Source organism: Macrobrachium nipponense, chromosome 13 (genome assembly GCF_015104395.2).
Source record: "Macrobrachium nipponense isolate FS-2020 chromosome 13, ASM1510439v2, whole genome shotgun sequence".
Taxonomy (NCBI): domain Eukaryota; kingdom Metazoa; phylum Arthropoda; class Malacostraca; order Decapoda; family Palaemonidae; genus Macrobrachium; species Macrobrachium nipponense.
Window position 1 is genome coordinate 30,352,909 of NC_087206.1, and position 21,634 is coordinate 30,374,542.

General features: G+C 37.2%; 1 protein-coding gene across 1 annotated transcript in view; it reads right to left on the bottom strand.

The window, feature by feature from the left end:
• The window catches only part of LOC135225285 (ATP-binding cassette sub-family C member 4-like), a 283,886-nt gene that overhangs the window by 150,116 nt on the left and 112,136 nt on the right, over window positions 1-21,634 (bottom strand). The window contains exons 2-5 of the mRNA XM_064264615.1: window positions 20,573-20,683; window positions 18,556-18,690; window positions 10,181-10,385; window positions 8,489-8,620 (exon numbers count right to left, since the gene is read on the bottom strand). Of these exons, the coding sequence (XP_064120685.1) occupies window positions 8,489-8,620; window positions 10,181-10,385; window positions 18,556-18,690; window positions 20,573-20,683 (583 nt within the window). The remainder of the gene's footprint in view (window positions 1-8,488; window positions 8,621-10,180; window positions 10,386-18,555; window positions 18,691-20,572; window positions 20,684-21,634) is intronic.

Here is a 21,634-nt window from a genome sequence, read left to right on the forward strand (position 1 = left end):
AGTGGTGATGCATCAGATTAACAGGATGCAAAGAGGATTTGTCTTTGCTGAAAGCTTGGAGTACAGTGATACTGTCAGAAAATGTGGAGGTTCATGGCTGAGGACTGATTAAATCCCTTCTGTATCATTATCATCTTTCTCTATACTACATGATTACAGCACAACCTTGAGTTCTTTGTTCTTCAGGGCTTCTCTAAGTATACTTGTGTGTGTGTTACTGGGCATTGTCCACTATGTCAGTGAAGTTTTCCCCTACAACTTCCCCAACAATTTTCTGAATATTTCTGACTTTTGGATAAGTAGTGGGAAGCCATTAAAACCTTCCACAATATATTGACTGTCTCAGCCTTTATGGCCCCTAGAGCCATTGCAAAAAAAAAAAAAAAAAAAAAAAAAAAAAAAAAAAAAAAAAAAAAAAGCATCTGAAACTGTGTACCTCTTATGCATCCCAAGATGATGTAGTCAGGACTATCATTGAGTCAAGCACAAATCTTCCTAAAGATGAGGTGGGAAGTCACTTTCATGCAGTAAATGAAACCTTGATCACGTATCTGCAACAGTGATCTAATGTCACTTCCACACTTGTTGGCTAATTTAAGAGACTGGGGATGGCTGGGATCACTGACAGTGATGATAAAGACCTTAAATGGCAGCCTTCTCTTCTAGGTACTTCTTCACTACAGCAATGAAGCACCAACAAATGGAATCCCACCAGAATAACAAGGCTATCACCAAAGCCTTTTAGCTGTATTGTTTCATAATCTTTAACATCCTCTAGCATTTCTAATAAAATCAGAATGATAGAATTAGGATCATTATCTGTCAAAGCAGGTATAGATTATGAGAGTTGCATGGCCTTTTACCTGAATGTCTATACAGGCAGTCCCCTGTTATCGGCGGACTCGATTTCTGGCGCCATAATGGGCCGAGTTCCGGTTATCGCCACCATATGGTGCCAATAACCGGTTATCGACGCCATAAGCACTTTTATGACACCATAAACCACCAAACTTCAGTTAATGGCGGTTTTGACTTATCGTCACACCCCCAGGAACAGAACCCCAGGGACTGCCTTACATTACAAATATGACAAATTTTTTGAGACAATTTGTATTTTTCATAGCTACAAACCTGAGGTCTTAAAAATAGGATATTTTCTAGCGCCTAGCTGGATCCAGTTAAAAAACAGATGAAAGCAAGGAATCTTGTGATATCTGGCAACGCATGCGTAGATCGGGTGAAGGATGGTCGAAGACCATTCACCTATGATCGCACATCAGTCTTTCCCAACTCAGAATGTCGTAACACACAGAGGGGCAGCTAGAGGCGGGCAGTATAATGTTAAGACCTCAGGTTTGTAGCTATGAAAAATACAAATTGTCTCAGAAAATTTGTCATTTGTTCATACGCGAACAAGCCTTCAGTCTTAACAATAGGATAGACTTGGAGGGAGGTATAAGACATCCTAGACCAGCTTAGGAACTACCCACCAGTCCAGCTCTAAAAAGGAATGGTTTTTGGAGAGGGAATGAAGCCCGTTGAGAAGCTAGATAAATTGATATCTAACTACTCAGACACTGAGTGACGTACAATGATATATGGGATAACCATTGTATGGGGGGACCAAAGAGAAACTTTGACTGTCCAATAACAAACAAGACACCAGGGTTTGTATTACTCCCAACCCTTCCTTGCCAAGGAGTGGAGCATATGCTACCAAATAGCGGGTAAGATATTTGTATATTGCACGACCACACTATCAGTATGACTACCTTACTCACCTGTATCAGACCAGTCCAGCGAATGACGTGTCTATTCCTTAAACCGCCCGAAGGAAGAAGGAAAGGTACAAGAGAAAGGAGGAGACCAGCCAACTCACTCATTCTCTCACCCACACAATCATCTTGGGTAAGATACAAAGGTGCCCTGTTAAGGGCAACCATGAGTTACACAACCTGTTGGGCAGCCACCACAGGATCCAGGGAAAATGTGTCCGCAGATCTGTGGGCAACATCCTTAAGATAGAAGGAGGTGAACGTGGACTGGCGTACCCAAGTACCAGTGCTAAGCACTCTAAGTACAGCCAAGTTCTTTTTGAAAGCCAGAGAGGGGCCAATACCTCTAATGTAATGCGCTCTAGCCTGCACAGACTAGGTGGTAGAATCATCAAGAGACAAGTATGCCTGTCTGATGGCTTCCCGTATCCAAAAAGAGATAGTATTCTTAGACACCTCTTTCTTTGTACGGCCTGTGCTAACAAAAAGTCTGAGGCAGCCTGGTCTAAGGTGCCGAGCCCTTTTAAGATAGCAACGCAGGGCCTGGACAGGGCACAACTAAAGCTCTTGAGCATCACTACCCACAAAGTCAGTCAGTGATCAAATGGAAAACGAAGTGAACCTGTCATCGTGCACAGAGGGATTTTGGGTCTTGGCCACGAATTCCGGGACAAATTCGAAGGACATCGACCCCCAACCCCTGGTGTGCTTCACCTCATAGCTCAGACTGTGGAGCTCTCCTACCCTCTTGGAAGATGCCAAAGCCAGAAGGAAAACTGTCTTGAGCGTCAGGTTCCTGTCAGATGAGTGACGCAAGTGCTCATATGGACTCTTAATGAAGCTCTTATGAACCAAGGAAACATCCCATGTTGGAGGCTTGATCTCTCTTAGGAGAACTTGACTGCTCAAACCCTTTAACTAGCAGGGAAAGTTCCCAGGAAGAGGAGATGTCGATACCCTTAAGGCATAACACCAAACTCAAGGCCGCCCTGCAGCCTCTAATGGTAGAAACGGACAAATGTTACTCATCTTTGAGGAAGGTTAAAAAGTCTGCTATTTGCTGAACAGAGGTCGCGAGTGGAGAAAAACTCTGTTTACGACACCAATCACAGTAGATCGCCCATTTACCTTGGTAAACCGCGGAGGTTGACTTTCTAAGACTGCTGGACATGTGCCCAGCTGTTCTTTGAGAAAAGCCTCTCACTCAGAGGAGATACTTGATAGCCTCCAACCGTGAAGAGACAGGGATTCTACTGACTGGTGGAACCTTTCCGCATGGGGCTGACACAGATGTCGCCAAGTGGGAATCTCCCTTGGAACCTCTGACAACAACGACAGCAGATCTGGAAACATTCCGCCTGGGGCCACAGAGGGGCTACCAAAGTCCTCCTCAGACCCAGTGAACTCATTAACCTGTTCAGAACCTGACGAATCAAACAAAACAGAGGAAAGGCATACACCTCCAGGTTGTCCCAAGGATGTTGGAATGCGTCCTCTGCCAATGCTAAAGGATCTGGAACCACTGAACAGAACACCTCCAGCTTCCTGTTGAAGCGTGTCGCAAAAAGGTCCAACATGGATCTCCCCCAAATCTGGAAAAGCTTGTTTGCCACCACTTGATGAAGGGACCACTCTGTGCCTAGGATCTGATCCTGGCGACTGAGTTTGTCAGTGACCACGTTCTGTTTCCCTGGGATATACCTGGCTGAGAGCTCTATTGAATTGGTGACCGCCCAGTGAAGCTCAACGGTCAAGGCGTGAAGTTGACGTGAAACCAGGCCTCCCTGTTTGTTCACATAGGCTACCACCGTGGTGTTGTCCGACATGAGAACGACAGAATGACCCTCTACCTTCCCCCGAAACTCCTTCAGACCCAGGAAAGCATCCTTCAACTCCAAGACGTTGATATGTTGCTGCTTGTCCTCCAAACTCCAAACACCTGAAGTGATGAGGCCGCCTAAATGAGCGCCCCGACCTGCGAGGGAGGCATCCGAGAACAGAGGGAAGTCCCGTGGAAGAGAACGCAGAGGAACAACCTTCAACAGATTCTGGTCGTCCAACCACCAACGAAGGTCTTCTCTCACTTCCAGAGACAGAGGAACCATTAAAAGGGGAGTCTCTCCCGCCAGAGACCAGAATTCTCCCAGTCTCCATTGCAGAGACTGAAGATGAAGATGCCCATGAGGGACCAGCTTCTCCAGGGAAGACAACACTCCCAGAAGAACCTGCCACTGATGAGCTGACTGATGTGACTGACAGGAAGTTGCGTGCCACAGCCCGCAACTTCTCCAATCTCTGATCCAACTGGAAAACTTTTGCCACTGTCGTATCGATGACCATGCCCAGGTAGGGAATCCTTCGAGTGATACGAGGTTCGACTTTTCCTGGTTGACTAATATGCCCAGGTCCAGACAGAACAGAAGTAGACGATCCCTGTCCTGCAGCAGCTTCTCCCTGGAAACTGCCACGACTAACCAATCGTTGAGGTACCTCAGCAAACGGATCCCCTGAGCATGGGCCCAACTTGACACGAGAGAGAAGACCCTTGTGAACACTTGAGGGGCTGTCATCAGCCCGAAGCACAAGACTGAACTCGAAGACCTTGTCCGCAAGAGAGAAGCGAAGGAACTTCCTGGACGTGGGAAGAACAGGGATTTGGAAGTATGCATCCCTTAAGTATATTGACAGCATGAAGTCGCCTTCCTTCATGGCTGCCAATACCGAGCACGGGGTCTCCATCTTGAATCGTGTCTTCCTGATGGAGTGATTTAAGGTGGACAAGTCGATCACAGGCCTCCATCCTCCCGACGCCTTGGGCACCAAGAAGATGTGACTGTAAAACTCCGGGGACGGACGCACTACTTCCTCTCTCTATTGCATCCTTGTCCAGCATTTTCTGCACTTCCTCCCGAAGAGCCAAGAACTTAAGAGAATCTGGAGGATATGCCTTCCTGAGCTGTGGCTTGTCCGACAGAGGAGGAGAGAAGTCGAATGGCTGTAGGTATCCCACCCGAAGGACATCTACCACCCACTTCTCTGCTCCATAGCTCTGCCACTTGGCCCAATGGCCAGCCAGGCACCCCCCACCCATGGCGCAGGAGAGGGAGAGGCGCCTAACCTACCAACGGCCCCCTTAACCTCTGCCTCTTGGGCCTTTTCTTGGCTTAAAGGAACGAGAGCGAAAGGGGCGATAATCTTCTGACTTAAGCTGTGTCGAACGGGAAGGCCCTGCCAAACTCGAGGTCCTCGATGGCCTACCAGGCAACGATCTCCTTGACTGCTGCTGGACAGGGGGAGGAGGAGGAGCCAGACGTCTCCGAGGACGAGAGACTGACTTAGAGATGGCCTAGTGCACCAGTCGGTCTTTGGTGTCAGCCCAGCGACAGTATCGCATTCTCGAGTTCTGTCCGAGGAAACAAAAACTGGGACTCCAACAGATCTCCATTCCTCAATGCCAGCAAGGACTCAGTGTCGAGCAATCTCTCCATCCCAGACAAAGCCATGTCCCTTCTAATCAGAAAAAGATTAGCCCATAAATTAGCAATGAGGCGAGCCAAATATGAAAACGCCTTGCCCCCGGACTGCAACAGACTGGCAAGTGAGGATGCACTCACCAACCCTTCCGGGGACCTGTCGGAAGCTATCTTGGCAATAACCACGGACCAGAGGTCCAGCCAAGAAACCGTCTGCAACATGGAGGCCGCCGTAGATTCCAATGCTGACAGATCAATCCCAGCTTCAGGTGAATGATGTCTGGGTTAAGATGGTGTGACGACAAAAATGCAGAGCTCGTAGCATAGTACTTCCTATGTCTCGTGAGAGGCAGGGGTAGTAGTTTGGTAGAGCCCCTAAAGCGAAGCGAACCATCCCGGTCCGATACAGAGGCGTTAACCTTCTGTAAGACCAACTAAATGTGCCCCGACAAAGGAAGCTGAAGAGATGATTTGGGGTCCTGAGTAGCTCCCACCATGGCTTCCAAGCAAGGAGGAGTGCAAGATAACTGAGCCTGAGTCCTACTTTCCAAATTGTTAAACCCACGAATGAGATCAACAACTTCCAAAAAGGAAGACAGAAACTCTTGCATGTCTCCCTCCTCCTGCTCTGGCAACTGAGACTGACGACGAGTAGGATGTGTAGGCTCCTGTAAGGCACCTTCCCCACCAAAATTAACGGAAGGGTTAGCAGCCAAACAGCCCAAAACCCCAACTAACCTGTCTGGGCTGGGTCCGTGCGTCGGCTTCCGAGACGAACCCACTATAACACTAGGAACATCACTTACCTCCACAGATGACTCCCAAGTCCATGAATGGTCACGGGCGTGGCGGACATACGTACGTGAGATGGGGGGGAACTCGAACAATCGAGATCGAAGGAGAATCCCTTAGAGTCGAACTCTTGGAAGCACCAGAGAGAGAGGCAGGCAAACAGTCCTGCTTCACAAACTCCGCGCTCACTACCTTCGACCTCTTAACAGGCACCTTGAGATCCTTACGGCGACGAATTGGCCTTGGAGAAGAAGGAGCACTAACATCACGTGCACGGGCAGGGGAGGTTGCAACACACTCGCAATGTGCATGGACTGGGGGGTGGGGGGGTAACATGCCCAAGATTCAAAGCAGAGGACGAAGCATCTCCTGCAGATCGCACACCACTAACACTGCCCAAAACATCAGCACACTCAGGAACACATCCGCGCTGTTCCTCCCTCGAAGGCGAAGGAAGGGCAAAGTCCTTAGCCTTCCAACGCTTGATACTCCGATGGGGGGAAGAGGGAGAGGAAGACAGCACTGGTTTCTTATGCGCACTCTTCTCAGGAGGCGGGGACAAAGCAACACATTTCCTACCAGTCCTCCCAACCGATAAGGCAGCCAACTTCACATCCAATACAGAGTCCAACATCTGAAACACTGCCTGGCATGTGACTTCAGACTGATGTGCCAGAGAAGGCTCTGATGACAAGGAAGGGAGATGTAGCGAACTGGGCGGCAGTGATGATGTCACGGCTGAGAAAGGTGGATCAGAGACGACTGGGCGAGACGTCATTGATGGGAGTGACGTCACAAGTGGTGGTGACGTCACAGCTTCCCCTCGGTGCAAGGGGGAATCAGACGCAACTGGCGGAGGAATACACAGACGGATCCTGTGACATCATCAACGTGGCTGACGCCACAGCGTCACTTTGACTCAAAGCGGCAGCAGACACTGGCGGAGCAATACAAGATGGCCAACTGCTGCTACCCACGAAGACGAGAATGGGGGAAGGGGGGATGGCCTGGCCAGACTGGGGAGTGGGGGGTGAGCCTCCACAAAATGCGCTAACAACCCCTCAAAGGACGGGGGACCCCCTAGCCCGAGTGTCTTCCAAATCGCCACCATTTTGGATGCCTCCAACTCTGGAAGAGAAGAGATTGATGAAAAAGCCTCACCTTTCTCAGGAATCAAATAAACTCCCGAGGAAGAAGGGGCTACATTACAAACATTAGCCTGGCAGCCTCCCAATACTTCCATCGACGAATCAATGGAAGAAAAGGAAGGAAATGCAGGGACAATGCTACTATGAGGGTTGATTACTGCAGGAGACAAAACATCACTGCTCCTTAGGCCATACCCAGCATTCCATGGAAGGATTCGTAATAGTACAAAAATTAGAACGACACCTACTGCATGTGATGCGAGGGTCAGTCGCTGCCGAAGCCAGAAAACGAGAACACGGAAAACCTGGAACTCCGGGGCACATACCCTGACGCCGAGAAGGAGCAGAAGAAGCCATAATACCAGCCAAACACACACACACTAAACAGAAGCAAAACGGGCAATGAACTGGGAAAAGGCCAAGAGAGGTTAACACGACTCTTGCCCAGGCGGTTGAAAGAAAGACTGATGCGTGATCACAGGTGAATGATCTTCGACCATCCTTCACCCGATCTACGTATACGTTGCCAGATATCACAAGATTCCTTGCTTTCATCTCTTTCTTAACCGGATCCAGCTGGCCACAAGAAATGATCCTATTATTAAGACCGAAGGTTTGTTCGCATATGAACAAAAGTCAGTTGCTGGTTATTGGCGGATACGGTTGCGTATTGACAATCTGGTTTTCTGGAGCTTGTCTAGCACTGAAAATTGCCGATTTCCAGGTATCAGCGCCAATAATAGAGGTGCTATTAACCAGTTATTGGCGTCATAAGCGCCATAAATCGCCGGTTTATGGTTATCAGCGACTTTCAATTATCATCGAGCTGTTGGAACAGAACCCTGATCGATAACTGGGGACTGCCTTATGAAAATAAATGCTCACATTTTTGCAAAATAAAATTTACAATGAAAATAAATTACAGTGTACCAAAGCAAAAACAACTGCACTTGTGGTAGTAGTATTTTTACCTCACACTTATTATTTAACATACAAAAAAATTCAGCAGTTGCAGAATCTTTTACTCTTTACCACAAAAAGTGCTACCTTCAGTACAATGTAATGTACCTGATCTAATCTAAAAACAGTCTATTTTATTACATAATTTTACATGAGAGGCCAGACACTTTGCCTTACAGCCCTGAGGTGGAAACATATTAAGCCTAATATACCTGAAGAGCAAGGAACTTATTAAACCTAAACAATTAAGGCAGTATCCTATTTTAACATAATTATGTGGAGGAGCATTGTGTTTTATATAATCACACCAGAAGCAGAAGTATATTCAACCTGACCATACCTGTAGTGGTCCAATCCAAAGGTAGTGCAAGAAGATAATGCTGGTGTCGAACCGATTCACATCGTTTGATAGGAGATTAACCATCTGTCCTACAGTTGTCTTTCCTAGGGCGGCTTTACTTAATCGTAATGCCTAAAGTAATGCTGTGATTAACATCCGACCAAGATCATATATGTATAAAAGCTATAAAACAAATAACTGTAAAAATGAAATGGTGGAGCAAAGATGCCTTCTATCATCAAAACATAACACAAATGCTGCAATAAAAGTAACAGCAACTAAATGTAACTTTACAGATGTATTATCTTATTAATGATCAAATTACCTTAATTATAATGTAGTTTTAACATCTAAATAGCCATGCAAGCATTTTTGACAATCATGCAATAAAAAATAAGAAATTTATTAACTACAGTGTCAGCAAATCTCATTCAAGCAATGAGAATATATTTAAGTGCTTATGACATGAGAAGAACTACGGGCAACAACAGAAAAATTTTTGGCAGAAAAACATAAAGAGGATGAAAGGATGGAAAATGAACTGCTGTACATGGGAAACAATCTGATAAAAAACGTTAAAAATAGAAGAGGATGGCAAAATAGAAAAAAAAGATACTACAAAGACTTACGAATGAGCATGGTTTTTAACAAGGATTTACTACAAGTGAATGAAAGATAATGGCAACTTATTTGTGCTTCTCCACTACCAGTCTGCAATAACAACCATAAAATACGGCACCAGAAATGTTCCTATAGGGATAACTTGTATCAAACTCGCATAATATTTATGATTTCGGCAACATGTAGAAAGTATAAAACCAATGTTTGTAATCATACTTTTTTGCTATGATCTTAAAAATATCAACTGTTTAAAAACCATAATGAAATAATCTCTGTGAACTTCGATACTAAAGTAAGTTGAAAAGCCGGATAACATATTCTTTTGAATTCTGTGTGGAATGATTTATCTACTGTACCATAAACTGATAAATCAATTTAAGTTCAACCAGACAAGGGAATAGTGTTGTTTCCTTTTCATTACATGCCAGGTAAGAAACAGATATTTTCCTAGAACAGTTACAGAAAAAGTATTACATATATACACAAACTGATAGATGATAATACAATCTAAATTACTTAAACCTGGAGTGAAATTTTCGAAACAATTTTAGTGTACTTTTTAAGATTAATCACTCAGATAAGTGTCTCAAAGAATTATCAGTTCTGCTGAGTGAGGAGAGCACCAATCTTTTGATTAAGTTCTTTTATAAATGCCCTGTCAATTCACATACCCATTCCGTAATGTAGAAAAGGTTAGCTTTAAGTTACAAAGAGGATAAACCATAAAAATGTTTGTATTCAGAAGTCAGGACGAAACAAGCAGTATAAGAAAAATTATATTCATGTACAAACCACACACAGAAAATGTTAAACAATGTATCACAAAGATGTTTAGTAAAAGACTTCTGCAAGCTGAACAATTAAGACATATCCAAGACATAGGGATCACTAATACAATGAAAGTTAATACATTCACAAACACACACACACACACACACAGAAGAGAGAGAGAGAGAGAGAGAGAGAGAGAGAGAGAGAGAGAGAGAGAGAGAGAGAGAGAGAGAGAGAGAGAGAGAGAGAGAGAGCATGCCTTTAAGAGATAAACCAATGACTCCCTCCCAACACCGGTACCTTTCTGTATATCATAGAGCAACTTGCTACTCTAATCTGCATGCCACTGTGTTGAGTACCAAAGAAAAATGGATGGTGAGAGAATATGTAAAGCAATGATCCCATCACCACTCCTGTACAGTACAGCCAGCCATGAAGTTCAGTGTAACCTTTCTCCCCATTGAAGTAGCGGATCAGTCCGCCCAAGCAGAGAGGTTGGCCTATTCTGGAAAAGGCAAGCAGAATTCCCATCATTCTTGCTTTTCTATATTATGAAGTTAGTGTACAGATAATAGAGAAACACTGGTATATACTGTAATTGTATATAAAAATGCAGACTTACAAGATATGTCAGACAAATTTATATAATTTTATGTTAAACAATTACTAGAATCAACCTATTTCTATATATATACAGATTATAAACTCTAAAGAATTTCCAAATCATTTATTCTTTGATATAGAAATTATTAATGTGGCCTTTTTCATTATATCCCAAGTCGTCAATTAACACAAATTAACATTGGCAAATAACATGTAACTGTTATTAAAATATTCTTGATAAGTATGAAATACTGCACTAGGCTAAGGCTCAGAACTTATTTCAGTACAGGACCAGTAAGACGGATCAGGGTTTCAATTGTCTTTCAGATTAAACCCTACTTAGTTTCGTTGCCCTTTTCTTTGCTTTCTTCGAATCTGGACCACTTAAGGATATCAAGCTGCCTGCCCCCATTGGTCTCAGAGTAAAAAAAACTTGGAAATAAGTCAAGAGTTTCTTGTTATTTTATAATTTACACAACCTGGAAAATCTTCCTTTGTTCGTGATCAACTGCAGTCATTTACCAACACTTTTTGCTTTTAGGATGAAAATATGATCCCACTCGAATAGTGTAAATATTCTATTAAAATTATTGACACCTTTTCATCTTGATCTGGCATTTTGTTTGTCCAACAACACACACATGATGAAATCCTAACTATAAAATGAGTTTCCACCTTGTCAAAGAAAATAGGAAAAGCCAGTCAATTCAACGATACACCATAGAAGCTTCGTACGAGTCACCACGGGTCACAATGAGGTCTGAAAACCTCCTGGAATGGCAGTGGTAGTATCAGGAATTTAGTTTCATAAATTGACTCACAGATGAAGGCCTCAATTTTAAACAATGTATTTTCATCAACGGTAAACTGAATAATGCTGAACAAAACACCTAGCATTCAGGTCTGACCAAAATATCTTGCAATAAAATACCTTTTCCCACGAGGATCATGCACAAGAGATTAGCTCACAGGCATTCCAGAGTACATCTTACCTTAAGGAGTGATTAAAGTGGCCACCATAAGAACACCAAGCCCAATATTATTGAAGTGACAACATGCTACGAGGTGTTTTTGTTAAATTACATAAAGCACCTTGTCAATAAATATGCTACAAAGGCAGATTGGGCACAGCTATAACTATCTGCTCATTTCTGGAGATCAGTTCCTCCCTGTGTCGTAATCTTTTCTGAAACATTTATCACTGCGCAAGAAAGCTATAAAAAGTCCTACAAACTTTGATATGTCAAATAACAATCGTGGTATCACAAATTTGTGTTGTAAACCTCATCAAAAATTCTTCCCATGTCCATCAGAATTGATCTTATGAATTAAAGCCTTCCACTTGTCACTTATTTGACAGACTTATTAAAAATATTTTTGTTGTCTCACCTTCTAATAAAACAGTACACAATTACAACACTCAGTCAGCTTCTGTTGTTTATTGGCGGTGTTAACCAGCACCAATAATTCCATTCAGAGCTTTGCGTGAATATTTCAAGAACTATCCAAAATACTTATTTTGGTATTCAAGATTATATAATACATTAATACAAAATATGTACCAATATCTGTAATTATATATATATATTATATATTATATATATATATATATATATATATATTATCTATATATAGAATAATATAATATAAACATATATAATATATATTAATATCATAATAATAATTATATATATATAATAATATATACTATTATATATCTATATAATCCTATATATATATATATAGTAGATAAATATAAGATATATATATATATAGATACATATATATATAGATATCTAATATATATAGATATATATATAGTACTTATATATATATATATATAGGATATATCGTATAGAATATATATAGATATATAGATATATATATATATATAGATATATATTATAGAGATATTAGATATCTATAGATATAGATATATATATATAGATATATATATAGATATATATATATAGATATATATATATAGATATATATATATAGATATATATATAAGATATATATAGATGCTAAATATATATGTAAATATCATAGAGATATAGAGATATAATATATATATAGTATACTATATATATACATAATATATATATAATATAGATATATATATATATATATATACATATATTTTTATTAGATATATGTATAAATATATTATATATATAAATTAGAATATATAGTATAGATATATATATATATAACGATATATATAATCGATATAGATATATAGATATAGATAGTAATATAGATAGATACATATCGTATATATATATATATATATATATATTATATATATATATAGATATATATATGATATCTATATCGATATAATATATATAATATATAGATATAGATATATATTATATATATATATATATATAATATCGATATATTAGATATATAGATATATACTAATATAGATAGTATATTATAGATTATATATATATATAGTAATATAATATAGTATATCTATAGATATATATATATATATATATATATATAGTATATATATATATATATACTATATATAATATATATATATATAGATATATATATATATATAGATATATATTTATATATATATATATTATTAATGATATATATAAGATATAGAATATAGATATTATATATATATATATATATATATATATATAGATATATATATATATATATAGATATATATAATATATATATAGATATATATATATATATATATATAGAATATTAATATATAGATATATATATAGATCTATATATATATAGATAATATATATAGATATATATAATATAGATATATAGATATATAGATATATATATATATAGATATTTATAGTATATATATATATATATAACATATATATATAATATTATATATAATTTTTATATATATATATATATATATATATATATATATATATTACTAAAATATATATATATATAATAGATAGATATAGTATCTATATATATGTATATCTATCTATCTATATATATATATATATATATATATATATATATATATATATATATATTATATATATATAATATAGATATATATATATATTTATATATATATTATAGATATATATACTAGATATATATATATATATATAGATTATATATATATATGAGATATATATATATATATATATATGATAGATATATATATGGATATAGATTATATATTATAGATATATATATATATAGATATATCTATATATAGATATATATACTATAATATTATATATATATATATATATATATATTATATATATATATATATATATAGATATATATATATATATATATATATATATATATATATATATATATATATATATAATATATATATATATATATATATAATAGAAATAATCCTTAATCTGAATCAGAATTATAATTAATGTTTGTTTTTCACTCCACGTCCATTTTAATTCTTTTTAGCATATTTAATTACATAAATTCGACAAAAAATGCAAAATCTCTAAAAAGCACCTGGCATACAAAATAAATTCTTGTTTTCTGTTTCCTAGCAACATTTCTCCAATAGCAGGAAAAGGAAGTATACAGGAAAGTCTGAGTAGTCAATGAACATTAACCTCGGAATCTTGTCTAAACTACCTTTCTGCTTCCATAGCTTTGTGTATTTCATAATAGCCGAACGACAAAGATAGTAAGCTATTCTGATGGATCCCAATATAAAGTCCTTTAAACGTAATATTTTAGTATATTAAACGAATAATTCACAGTAAGCTTTTTGTAGAAAATCAGTAAGAATGCATGTAACAAGCATGAGTAGACATCCTTATTTTCATATTCGTCCTGAGGTTTACGGCATTTGAAATTATTTCTGTACAATATTTGATTCCAAGTACTCTCAGGACAGACAACTGGTTGATTTTTTCACTTAAGAAGAAATGACTTAATACACACAAGTTCTCATCTAATGGCAATTTTTCTAGATGAAAATTTAAGAAATAACATTACAATAAAACAAATGTAACTTCATTATGGAACCACAACAACGAAGTTCTCTTTCTATTAACGTAACAAAAACAAACGCCATTTATACAACATGCATCTTAAGGAATGCGTAATGATTTTACGGCTAAGATAGGAAGTCTTTGAATGGCTAACTCAACTCTAAGCTCTACTTATAACCCAAGATACCATTTCAACCGAGAAATGACTTAAATGGTGTCATTACAGCTACGAGAAACATTACTCCGGAAATGTTACAAACCATCACCTGTAACTACGACCCCATAGGCCTACTATGTTACCTACTCTACCATCCACCTTATGGTGCGCACAGAAGATATGCTTCGAACAACCTACCTTTCTGTAGATAATAGAACAAGTGGCCGTCCTGGCATGCAGGCTGATGCAACGGCACTTGAAGTAGAAAGGGTGGTAGACAAATATGTGAACGACGGCAATGCCTACAATGCCCGCCGCACATATCACACCCGATGAGAAACTCATGACAGACTCGTTGTCAAAGTACCTGATCAGACCGCCCAGCATCACGGGCTGCAAAACCCTGCAATAGCGTTTTCCTTACAATGCAAAGTACTAAGTGGGAATTACCAACCATCGGGCCAGCAATGCTCTCTCTCGCCTTAACTACAATACGACGAACCACCCTTACTTCAACAATCCCTTGCCTAAATGTACTAAGAGTATTCAAGATTTACCCAAAATCCACCTGGTAATACAGTACAGTAGCTACCTCAAGCACAAGGGGCCACCACTCTTGTGCAATCACTATCTCTTAAGAAATCCCATTATAACTACTAAAAGGATAATGAAGCTTTGAAACTAACATTACTTACCTATCAAGCATAGGCGTAACTAGGAGTCTATCAATGGGGGGGCACAGCTGAATATATGGGGGGGGGGGAAGACACTGGGCATGCACATATTATAATGCTCATTCTTTTTTTTTAATTATATGGAAAGATATTAAGGATGTTTTAAAATATTTAAGCCTATCAATTTGTGAATCACGTTTTTATATAAAAGAACATTTATTTATTTCTTACAGTTAATATAGTAAAACTCGACTATCTTTTGTATGAAAAAACTGCCAAACAACTTGATGTATAAAAATTTAATAATAATAATAATAATAATAATAATAATAATAATCAAACAAAAACTTCTTTCAGTTTTCTTCTGAAGATTGAAAAAGAAACCCACAAATTCAATTTGTAACTTGTTTACTTCTAAGTATTTACATTTGGAGTAAAACCAAATGTAAATACTTAGAAGTAAACAAGTTACAAATTGAATTTGTGGGTTTCTTTTTCAATAATAATAATAATAATAATAATAATAATAATAATAATAATAAGAATAATAATAATAATAATAATAATAATAAGAAGAAGAAGAAGAAGAAGTTAAGCTTAGGCTTCTACTACAAGCTTCATGAACTCAAAATGAGGGGGGGGGGGGGGGCCACCAGTTTCAAATGGGGCTCACGTGCCCTCCCCCACCCTCCCGCAGTTACGCTTATGCCATTAAACACTACCTCCTGGTCTGGCAAAGGAGCAAATTCTATTATGAGACAGAAAAAATGAACCACCAGCCTGAGTTACTTGAGATTTACGTCACAGCAAACTCAAAATCCCATATTCAAGTGACTTCATGAAGTATACTTGTTTATTAAGCGACCCACTGGCCTTTCGGATTATGGGATACCTGGCTTCAGCCACCAAATCACATGGCCACTAGTTCCACCACCAACTTAATGAAATAAATACATAATTCTTGACATTGTAAGCTTTCCTAAGAGGAAACCAAGAGCACAATCAGCTATAGTAGATTCACATCAACCGTGCATTTGATGTCTAGGCCAGTCCCTTACGATGCTCCTGATTGGCTGCTGATAAGCCAATCACAGGGCGGGAAACTCTCGGTCTCTCTCGAGAGTTCACATAGGCAGGATGTATGCTCCACCTCTCCTAAGGGATACTTTTGAAAGATGTATCCCTCAAGAGAGGTGCAACATTGATCCAACCATGTGAACTCTCTTGAGAGACTGAGAGTTTCCAGCCCTGTGATTGGCTTATCAACAGCCAATCAGGAGCGTCGTAAGGGACTGGCCTCTACATCAAATGTACGGCTGATGTGATTCTACTTTTTATAGTACTACTCAAGATTCTGTTGCAGATCTACTAACAAATGACCCAGATTAAATATCATTTGAAACTGGAATACATAATAGTGTACACCAAATATCAAAGATATCCTATAAAATATTGTAACAGATTAAGGAATCACGTCTTCATCGTCGCACAATCTATGTCATTCCTTACAAACCATAAATTCAGCATCGAACTTAAGATTAGAAAATCGAGTTACATGTCGGAGAACACGATAACAGAAATTACAGTGAGCACAGTTAACCTCGGGATGCGCTCGTGGAATAAATGAAGGTACTTATTTTGTTTACCGAACACTAGAAGGTAACTAAGGTGACGAGTGAAACCATTTACTACTTATATGACAAACAGCAACATTTCTAAAACTGAATGTTACAAGTTGAGCTTATTGGTATTAATGCGGGGTGCCAATTTTCCACTTAACATAAATTCCAAATTCTATAAGTATACAAATCAATACTTCCTTTGCTTTGCATTAAACCTCTTTCTTTTTCCATTAAAATAACTGATCTGTAGAGTCTATACGCTTTAAATGACTCGGATACTTGAATCTTTATTTCAAATATCTATTTAATTTATATCTTTCTACAGATTACTGCACAGCCAAAACTTGCAAAATATTTGAAGCGATAAAGAAAGGCCCTTACAAAGTTTGTCTGGTCCATTATCAATCGCACTAGAACAAGGATGACGACTACATCTAAAACTATTCCTTAATAAACACTGGAATTACATCCAAAATAAACTAGCTTACTTCACGGTTCTGAGGGGCAAGTACGTGTGTGTGTGTGTGTGTGTGTGTGTGTGTGTGTGTATGTATGTATGTAGTATGTATGTATGTATGTATGTATGTAGTTGTATGATGTATGTAGATATATATATATATATATATATATATATATATATATAGATATATATATATATATTATATATATATATATATATATATATATATATATATATAATATATATATATATATATATATATATATATATATATATATATATATATATATATATATATATATATATATATATATATATATATATATATATATATCTATGAAATTGTATTAATAGCCACAAAGCCCTCTTAACTTCTTGAATTCTTTGCTCTTTTTTGGATACACTTGCCACTACAAAGCCTGAAGTTCCAAGCTCAAAGAAATTTAAAGAAGAAATTTCTTTGAGCTTGGATCTTCAGGCTATTACAATTTCATATATATCTGGTAAAAGTGACTAGCAGATTCTCTCTTCTCTCTCTCTCTCTCTCTCTCTCCTCTCTCTCTCTCTCTCTCTCTCTCTCTCTCTCTCTCTCTCTATATATATATATATATATATATATATATATATATATATACCACATCACACACAACACACACACACACGCATATATATATATAATATTATATATATATATATATATATATATATATATATATATATATACAGATATATATATATATATATATCATACACACATATACATACACACACATACAGAAACTAATTAGTTTGTCTAAGGCATGTTTGGCGACATGAAGACTATTGTGTAATAATTCACTTTTGCTCAAACATGTACTAAGTTCGCCATTATAAACCCATCGGTCTAATTAAATATCTCAGCGAAATTACAATTTGTACTCAACTCTGTATTTGGTAAAACATGCAACACCCCTGCAGAAAACAATGGCACAATAAGAACATCCAGACAATTGGTTCAATTTCCACCCATGCTACAGGAATCTCTGTATAGAAATGTCACAAAAAACCTAAGGCCTCAGCATCATATCAAACATTTCCCACGAAAAACAAAACTTCAGAGCTAAAAGAAAAAAAATTATTAAAAGGCGCAAACAACGCCAATATCTACTTCTCTAGTTTCCTTACCTCAGAACACACTCCTCGAAGGCTGCCAGTAGGCCTACTCGGCCGTATTCCCAACCGAAGCACCGCGCTAGGGCGTTCACATAACTGGCTTTCCTTCCCTTCACTTTGCTCTTGAGGACTTCATCATCCCAACACCTGAAATGAACAGGGATACTATTCAATTCCGGAAGCTGAAACTAACATTTGTTAATAGCCCTGCAGTTGAAAATATACAATTGTTTGCTCTCCAGTACTTATGGCTGACAACTGATTACATTCCAGCAGAATTCCAGCCGATTGATATAAACACTTGATCACATCTAACAAACAAAATTCAATTTCAGCAACATCCCACTACTGTACCTGAAAACTGACACTTAAAATCTAGCACCTGAAATCGAACTAACATCTGAAAACTGACTCTGAAATCCTAGAACCTGAACACTAACACTTAAATGCTGGCACCTGAAACTGAACTAGTACCTGAAAACTAACACTTCATCCTACCACCTGAAAAGTGACACTTAAATGCTGGCACCTGAACTGAATTAGTACCTGAAAACTGACACTGAATCCTATCACCTGAAAAGTGACACTTAAATGCTAGCACCTGAAACTGAACTAGTACCTGAAAACTGACACTTCATCCTACCACTTCAGAACTGACACTTAAATGCGGGCACCTGAAACTGAGCTAGTACCTGAAAGCTGAAACTTCATCCTAACACCTGAAAACTGACACTTAGATGCTAGCACCTGAAACTGAACTAGTACCTGAAAGCTGACACTTCATCCTACCACCTGAAAACTGACAATTCATCCTAACACCTGAAAACACACTTAAATGCTAGCGTCTGAAACTGAACTAGTTCCTGAAAACCGACAATTAACCCAAGCACCTGAAAGTTGACACTTGAATCCTAGCAATATCCCCGCACCTGGCATTGACAATTGATAACGTCAACACCTGAAACCGAGTTACTTTAATGCACCTAAAATCTATACATAGTGACAATATTGAAATATTACAAAAAGACACCCATATTATTTGTAGTTCCTCTGATTCGTTGCAATCGGCCATCACCCCCATCCATCAACATCACCATCTATATATATATATATATATGGTATAATAACTATCTAATCATAGTTATAAATAATATATATATATCATATATATATATCATATATATACTATATATATATATGATATATATATATATATATATATATATATATATATATATATATATATATACTATATATAATATATATAGATATATCATATATATATATACAATATATATATATATATATATATATTAGTATTCATATACTAAAACAAATTACTTATGATGAATCTAGAGTATAAAACTGAGTTTTTCAGAGAAAACCAACTAGAGACATTAAATATTATTTGAAAAAGTTACGATAAAATGAAATCACATTTCATGTTTGAAAAATATACCATGTAATTAAAAAAAACAGCAAAATCAGGAACATGAGAAGCAAAAAAGTAAAAAATGGGGAAATATTCAGCAATTAAAGATACAATTTGTGATAGAAAAGCCAAATGTTGGAAAGACAACGAACAAAATGAATAAAATTGAACTGAAGAAGAAGAAATATATTCAACAGATGAAGTTACAATAGCCTAAAACAACCAAACGGCTAATAAAAAACAGTAAAAGACAAATGTCAACAAATATATACACACACACACACACATATATATATACTATATATATATATCATATAATATATATATATATATATATATATATATATATATATATAATATATATAATATATATGTATAAACTGCCTAAGAAACCATGAATAAAATCAGTGTTTAAAAATCGATAAAATATTTCAACAACTCATCAACATTACTGTAAAAGACAAATGTATGATGTCAAAAGGTAAACTGAAAAAAATTATATATAAAAAATTATCGAGTAAAGTAAATAATAATAATAATAATAATAAATAATAATAATAATAATAATAATAATAATAATAAAAGCTATGTACTTACTTTTGCAACTTGTCTCCCAGCAGCTGAGACGCATCGTGCTTCTGCACTCTGTAGAGATCTTCAGCGTTCAGGGGTCGGCTATATCCTAGACGCATGAGCGGGATGACCCACCTGCGGAGACAAGACAACAAACGTCCAGGAATGAGAAGTGCAAGTCACTGCGGAATCATCATAATGGGAACAATGGAGAAACAAACCCACAGTTATGTACCTGCACAAATGTATTTGAAAACAATGCTAGAGAGAGCTTTAGAGAATCTGCACGATTCCCTTTTTCAATGTATGTACCTGTTACCTGTATAAATTGATATCATCATAATGGTAATAACGTTGAAACAAATCCACGGTTATGTAGCTGTAAAAATATATTTAAGAATAAAGCTAAATAGCTTTAGAGAATCTGTACAATGCTCCATTTCAATTAATTTTTACAAATCTATTTAAAAATAAGGCTAAACACAGCAATTTGGAAAATCCGTACGATTCTCCTTTTCAATCTGAGGCTGAAAAGGAAATCGTAGAGTATCTCGAAATGTCTACTTCTAGCTTTATTTTTAAATGCATTTGTACAGATACATTGAAAAGGGGATTCGTACATATCAATGTAGTACATACAGTGCGAAGACAATTGGAATGGTTATAAATCACAAGGTACCTAGAAATACCAATAGCAAAAAGATTTAGTACTAGTGAGAGGATGGGGCAGTATGTTTTGAGATAGTTCAGTCAAGCGAAAATGATAGACGAGGCCTCAATCGGTAAAATAAGCATATAGCCGAGTTGATTGAACATAAAATTTAGGCCAAAGACAAAGCACTGGGACCTATGAAGTCATTCAGCGCTGAAATGGAAATTGATAGTAAAAGGATTGAAAGGTGTAACAGGAGGAAAACCTCGCAGTTGCACTATGAATCAAGTGTTAAGAGAGGGTGGAAAGTAAGATGAAGAAAGAGAATATGAAAGGAGGTACAGTAAAAGGAACGAAAGTGGTTGCAGCTAGGGGCCAAAGGCACGCTGCAAAAAACCTTAAGTAATGCCTACAGTGCACCGCATGAGATCCAA